Source organism: Lethenteron reissneri, chromosome 60 (genome assembly GCF_015708825.2).
Source record: "Lethenteron reissneri isolate LAM-NWPU_2019-01 chromosome 60, ASM1570882v1, whole genome shotgun sequence".
NCBI lineage: Eukaryota > Metazoa > Chordata > Hyperoartia > Petromyzontiformes > Petromyzontidae > Lethenteron > Lethenteron reissneri.
In genome coordinates, this window is record NC_083838.1 from 1,312,800 (window position 1) to 1,319,284 (window position 6,485).

A 6,485-nucleotide genomic window follows, 5' to 3' on the forward strand; every position below is an offset into this window, starting at 1 on the left:
ATGAAGATCAATGCGATGGTGGTGGTGATGTCTCTACCCCACGTGCACATCAGTGTAATCACCATCACTGTGCTCTATACACTGCTGAATGAGAATCAATGTTATGGTGTTGGTGATGTCTCTACTCCACGTGCTCCTCAGTGTAATCACCATCACCGTGGTCTCTCCACTGCTGGATGAGAATCAATGCGATGGTGGTGGCGATGGTGTTGGTGATGTCTCTACTCCGCGTGCTCCTCAGTGTAATCACCACCACCGTGGTCTCTCCACTGATGGATGAGAATCAATGCGATGGTGGTGGCGATGTCTCTACCCTGCGTGCTCCCTCCCCCCGTGTCTCGGTGCTCCTCTGCGCACTGCTTGTCCATGTCCGTCTCTCTGTTCCGTGTCGAGCGAGCCGGGCGATTCGAGCGGCGGGCGACCCGCGTCACGAATACATCACGGGACAAGACTCCCGTTTTACTACCAATAAAGCAACGTCCACGTCCATCGGCCCACCCCGTAAACACGCGACGTTGGGCACCAGAGTCGCGTGGTGCTTACAAGGCCACCGACCTTTGGGACACCGCGGGACTTACGGCGCCGTTCGCTCGGGGGCCTCCAAGTGTCGTCTCGCCCTTCGCTCCAGTCGCGGGGAGAGGCTCCTTCATTCGTTTCGGAAAGAACGGCGGCGCTTTGCCGAAACCCGCTCATCGCACGATCACACGTAAGTGGAAGCATCTTAGCCCACAGAGGACCGCAGAGCTCGGGGCAACCGTTGGTAGCAACGGCCCGCCATAGCGGTTACGACGCCGATAGCAGCGACGATGCCGATGACGCCGACGGCGATTGCGGCCACCTACCGTCTTTGTCCGACTGTACGGTTGCTCCGTCCCCGCTGCGCTCCGATTGGCGGACGGGTGCTCCAGGTTGGCCCAGTGGTAGGCCTCGGCCTTGCGAAGAGTCACCTCCACCTTGGTGGGGGCCATTCCCATCGTGCAGTGCTCCACGTCAACCGTCTGCGGCGGGAGGGCGACAAAACGAGGGCAGCCAACGACGGCCTTCGGATCTCGGAAGACAAGCAGAGCAGCCACATCGTCCCCCTTGCTGACAGACTCACGTTATGGGAAAGCTGCCACTGGGGGGGCCCCTAGGCCAGACCACACAGCAACATCGCCCCCTGCTGTGAGACTACTGCACGGGGACAGCTGCCACTGGGGGTGCCCCTAGGCCAGACTGCAGGCCGTGTGGGTGAAGCAAAGTGGTCGCCCTCCTCCTGTGCTTCGTGTCAAGTGTGGGGGAACGTACCCCGTAGAGCTGGAACCTCCTCACAAACTTCTTGCCTTCGTCAAACACCAACGTCACCTCAAGCTGCCAGACAGAACCAGACAGACCCCAAACGCCACCATCACCTCGGGCTGACAAACGCAAAACTGGGACATCTGAAAAGTGCGCAAAGCAGCTTTGTCTCAGTCTCTCTCTCAGTCTATCTGCGCGTGTCTCTGCGCGTGTCTCTGCGCGTGTCTCTGCGCGTGTCTCTGCGCGTGTCTCTGCGCGTGTCTCTGCGCGTGTCTCTGCGCGTGTCTCTGCGCGTGTCTCTGCGCGTGTCTCTGCGCGTGTCTCTGCGCGTGTCTCTGCGCGTGTCTCTGCGCGTGTCTCTGCGCGTGTCTCTGCGCGTGTCTCTGCGCGTGTCTCTGCGCGTGTCTCTGCGCGTGTCTCTGCGCGTGTCTCTGCGCGTGTCTCTGCGCGTGTCTCTGCGCGTGTCTCTGCGCGTGTCTCTCCCCGTGTCTCTCCCCGTGTCTCTCCCCGTGTCCCTGCGTGTGTGTGCATCACCGTGGTGGGGTTGGCGTGTGCGCTGGAGAGAAGGGGCTGAGCGTCGCGTGCGTAGATGCTCAGCACCACGTCGCGAGCCGTCTGGTGCCAATCGAAACGGCACTCGGCAGACCGCTTCTCCTGCACGTGGCGTTACACACGCGCACAGCCAGCGTTACACACACACACACAGACAGACACAGCGTTACACACACACACACAGACAGACAGACAGACACTTACACACACACACACACACAGACAGACACAGCGTTACACACACACAGACACAGCGTCACACACACACGCGCACAGCCAGCGTTACACACACAGCGTGTGTGTGTGTGCGAGTGTGTGTGCGCGAGCGTGTGCGTGTGTGCGAGCGTGTGTGTGCGGGCGTGTGTGTGTGCGAACGAGTGTGTGTGCGTGTGTGCGAGCGTGTGTGTGCGAGTGTGTGTCGAGTGTGCGTGTGAGTGCGTGCGTGTGTGCCCCACACCTGTGTGGAATCGACCCAGCGGTGGGTGCCGTGGCAGCACCCGACTTGTGCCAGGAAGCTGGAGAACTCCGTCGTGCGCCGCTCGCAGCACGACCAGAACTTCATGCTGAGAGACACCCCCACCGCACGCAGACAAAGACAAAGATCCCCCGTGTAGCACCCCACAGACCGCTGGGGCAAGTGCTGTTAGCGAGCAGCACCGACGGAGGCCGGCACGGCACACGAGGGGGTGGGTGGCCAGCACCACGCCCGGACGCCTTTGTCTCCCCAGTGGCGATGTTTACACACCGCACCAGGTACTCATTTGAGGCTGAGTCGACTTAGGGGAGGCCCAGGACCGGTTCAGATGATCGTCACTGGTGGTGTTGGCCACGAGCGGGAATCGAAGCCGGATCGCCAGGTTCGTAGCGCAGCGTAGCGCTAACCGCTACCGCTCACAAAGGGCGCACACACAGCCACACACAGACACACACACACAGACACACACAGACACACACAGACACACACACACACAGACACGCACACAGACACGCAGACACACACACACACACACAAGCCGTGCCCGCTTAGCTGTAATAAAATAATATAATAATAAATCACGACGTTTCGGAGGCAACACAAGTCTCCGTCTTCAGGTGGGACCGTCACAGCCAGATTTACTGCGTCAAGTTTAGCTGTGACGGTCCCACCTGAAGACGGAGACTTGTGTTGCCTCCGAAACGTCGTGATTTATTATTATTTTATTATTATTTTCCCACGTGACTTTACCGAAAAAAAACCTAAGAGTATGAATCCTTGCAAGTCACGAAAGCTTCAAATCTAGAGCTCATCTGTAACTATGATCATTCACCAGCCGTGGCGTATCGCTAGTTTGGTGTTAATGTGCCGTTCTGCTAGGAGATTGCTGCTGTGTGGTGTGGTCTTGGTGGAGTCGTCGGGGTGAGTCGTCGGGGTGAGTCGTCGGGGCGAGTGCTCACCCCTCGTGGAACACCGGCACCCCGGGGTGGTGGATGCACGGCTCCGTGATGGACGAGGCACCGTCTCTGTACGTCTGCAACACAAACGGCAACTCGCTCGCTCGCCTGCTCACCAGCCACTCGCTCTTACCCACAATTCACTTGGCCGTTCATTGCGACTCCCTCTCCGTGCCAGCGTGCGTGCGTCTGTTGGGTGGGGAGTGGTGGTGGAGTGGTTGGTGCGATTCCCACTCACGACCACCACACAAAAGTGACGATTATCCGAACCGGTCCTGGGACTCCCCTAGGTAGACTCGGCCTTAAATGAGTAGCCGGTGCAGGTGTGTGTGTGAAGATCAGCACTGGGGAGACAAAGGCGGCTGGGCGTGGTGCTGGCCACACCACCCCCTCGTGTGTCGTTCCTTCTGTTGCACACTCGAAATGAATGACGTTGGGCTGGTGCTCCAAATCGAGGGCAAACACATTCTCAGGAAGAACGTAATCAACCAGGTAGGGTGTTGACTGTTATGTTATCCGACTCTCTGTTGTATTACATTACATTTCTAAGTCTACTAGATTTGTGTTTCTATTTCATTTATACCTGATGATGATTGCTTGTGTTGCAAATCGAAACGTCGTATGCTAGTATTTAATTTATTATTTTATCTTTATACGTGACTTTACCGAAAGAACCAATGAGTAATTCCTGCAGTCACGAAAGCTCCAAATTAAGTTTGACATTTATTGTGGTTAATCTGTAGAATGCAACAGCACGCGGTGTCACACTAACCACGTGGCTGGTGCAGTGGCGGCTCCTGCAAAATCTCTCAGGGGGGGCAAATGTCTGGATGATTGATAAGGATAAGGTCCACCCATGCAATGGATAAATTAACAGCTTAAGCATGTAAAGGCAACTTCACTTCTTTAATATTAATGAAAAATAAAGTGACTCTTACAATACATCTTGTTTGTTTCTATACTCACTATTATTACAATACACTCAGTTTCTTTTATTAAAGATTCCACTAGGTGGCGACAAATAATATTGTTGGATGAAACGTGCTTACGTATGATGACGTTAGCACGTATGATGACGTAAGGCACGTTAGTGCGAGCCCTCCCGGAAGCCATAGAGAATGCATTGGAGCGCCCGCCGTTCTAAAAAAAACATCTTTGAATGTAAGTCTATGGGAACACTCTGGGCGATTCTCAGCCAGAGTGAAATCGCCCAAAAAGAGGCGGTACTCCACAGAACGTTACATGACGCTGATTGGACTATATCCAGAGGCACAGTGACGGCTAGCGTGACTCTGTGGTTGAATGACATTGGTGGTGCGTCGCCCAATCGCCATAATGAAGAAACCGCCCCTGGGCTGGTGTACACGTCCGGTTAATCATTAACCCTGCCAGCCCCCCCCCCCCCCCCGCAGGCCTAACTCGGTCATCACATGTTGGTGTACTCACGTGCATCGATGTACCGCACAGCACATGAGGACTTATTCAAAGAGTGGTCCACTCCTGATGTCGAGGTGCAGTGGGTGACATCACGTCACGCGCGCCCTCGGAGAGAGCGGCGTCGCGAGACGTGACGTAAGGCGGCGGGCCGTGGGGGACAGTGACGTCATGTCCCCGGGGGGGGGGGGGGGGGTATTTAAAGGGGGACCCGGGATGGAACCGGGGTTCGTCGGGGGTAGGAGTTGGGACTCGGGAAAACGAACTATACTATATAGAGGACGGCAGAGCTTTGGCAACTGCCAGGAGCGCCGGCTACTGCCTCCCCTCTCGTCTGTGGTGCCTCCTTCATTTGCAAGAACGACGACGATGCTGCTGCTGTGTCTGTACGTACGCGTGTTGAACTTCTTTCGCACCGTACGTAGCCAACCGCGCTAATCAAAGGTGCACTGGAAGGATAACAAACTAAGCACGAAGAGCAGTTCTAAAGAAATTAGTTTGTTAATCTATGCGAGTCTATGGGTCTCTATGGTTCTGTGGGTTTCTGTGCAAGTCTTTGTGTCTACGCGAGTCTGTGGGTGCCAATGTACGTACGCGTGTTGAACTTCTTTCGCACCGTACATAGCTAACCGCGCTAATCGGAGGTGCGCAGGAAGGACAACAAACTAAACACAACAAGAAGCAGTTCTAAAGAAAAGAGTTTGTCGATCTAGACGACGATTTAAAAGGTGCATAGCTCCAGTGGCTTCCTAATATCGGAAAGAAGAGCGTTCCAGACGGCCGCAGGAGCGCATCCGTAAGCGCAGCGCGATGATGCGGTGACCGCTGCCTTTGTTGGACGGTTAGACAAAAGCCGCTGCTGCTGCGGGGACGAGCGGAGGTCGCGTGACGGAGGTTAATGCCTCTTGACGAGATCATTTGTGGCAAGCGCTGTGTGTGTGCGACGAGCGTGACCTCGCGACACATTCGCTCGGCAAACGGAATTCTACGCAGCTCGGCGGGCACCTGATGGAACGGAACTAACGTCGTGGATATTTATTCATTAATCACGAATTATAAATAAGTTGTATTAGTCGCTCACCGCTTTGCAGCCGCCGTTCTTGCAGGACGTTCCAACCTTCACGAGCGCCACGCCGCTGTCGCCTACAGAGCGCCAGGGTCAAACTTCAGGCTGAGTGGGTGAGTGATTGAATAATTGGGTGAGTTGGTGGGTGAGTGGGTGAGTGGGTGCGTGAGTGACTGGGTGAGTTGGTAAATTAGTGGGTGAGTGGGTGAATGGCTGAGTGAATAAATGGGTAAAAGACTGAGTGAATAAGTGGGTGAGTTGGTGAATGAGTGGGTGGGTGAGTGGGTGTGTGAGTGGGTGGGTGGCAGAGTGGGTGAATGGCTGAGTGAATAAATGGGTAAAAGACTGAGTGAATAAGTGGGCGAGTTCGGGAATGAATGGGTGGGTGAGTGGGTGAGTGAGCGAGTGGGTGAATGATTGAGTGGGCGAGATGGTGAATGAGTGGGTGAATGACTGAGTGAATAAATTGGTGAAAGACTGAGCGAATAAGTGGGCGAGTTGGTGAATGAGTGGGTGGGTGAGTAGGTGAGTGGGTGGGTGGGTGGCAGAGTGGGTGAATGACTGAGTGAATAAGTGGACAAGTTGATGAATGAGTGGCGATTGGGTGAGCGAACGGGTGAGCGAGCGGGTGAATGGGTGCATGAGGATGGCGAGCGAGATGGTGAGCGAGTGGGTAAATGGCGGAGTGGGCTGATGAGCGAGCGAGCGAGTTGAGTTCAGGTCG

General features: G+C 55.3%; 2 protein-coding genes across 2 annotated transcripts in view; both read right to left on the reverse strand.

The window, feature by feature from the left end:
- LOC133357962 (uncharacterized) overlaps positions 1-5,944 on the reverse strand; it is a 7,495-nt gene extending 1,551 nt beyond the window's left edge. Inside the window, exons 1-6 of the mRNA XM_061576184.1 lie at positions 5,777-5,944; positions 3,265-3,338; positions 2,288-2,393; positions 1,813-1,932; positions 1,288-1,350; positions 843-998 (exon numbers count right to left, since the gene is read on the reverse strand). Coding sequence (XP_061432168.1) covers positions 843-998; positions 1,288-1,350; positions 1,813-1,932; positions 2,288-2,392 — 444 coding nt within the window. The 5' untranslated portion in view covers position 2,393; positions 3,265-3,338; positions 5,777-5,944. The remainder of the gene's footprint in view (positions 1-842; positions 999-1,287; positions 1,351-1,812; positions 1,933-2,287; positions 2,394-3,264; positions 3,339-5,776) is intronic.
- Positions 5,765-6,485, reverse strand: part of LOC133357827 (zinc finger protein 526-like) — a 30,775-nt gene continuing 30,054 nt past the window's right edge. The window contains exon 3 of the mRNA XM_061575969.1: positions 5,765-5,838. Coding sequence (XP_061431953.1) covers positions 5,765-5,838 — 74 coding nt within the window. The remainder of the gene's footprint in view (positions 5,839-6,485) is intronic.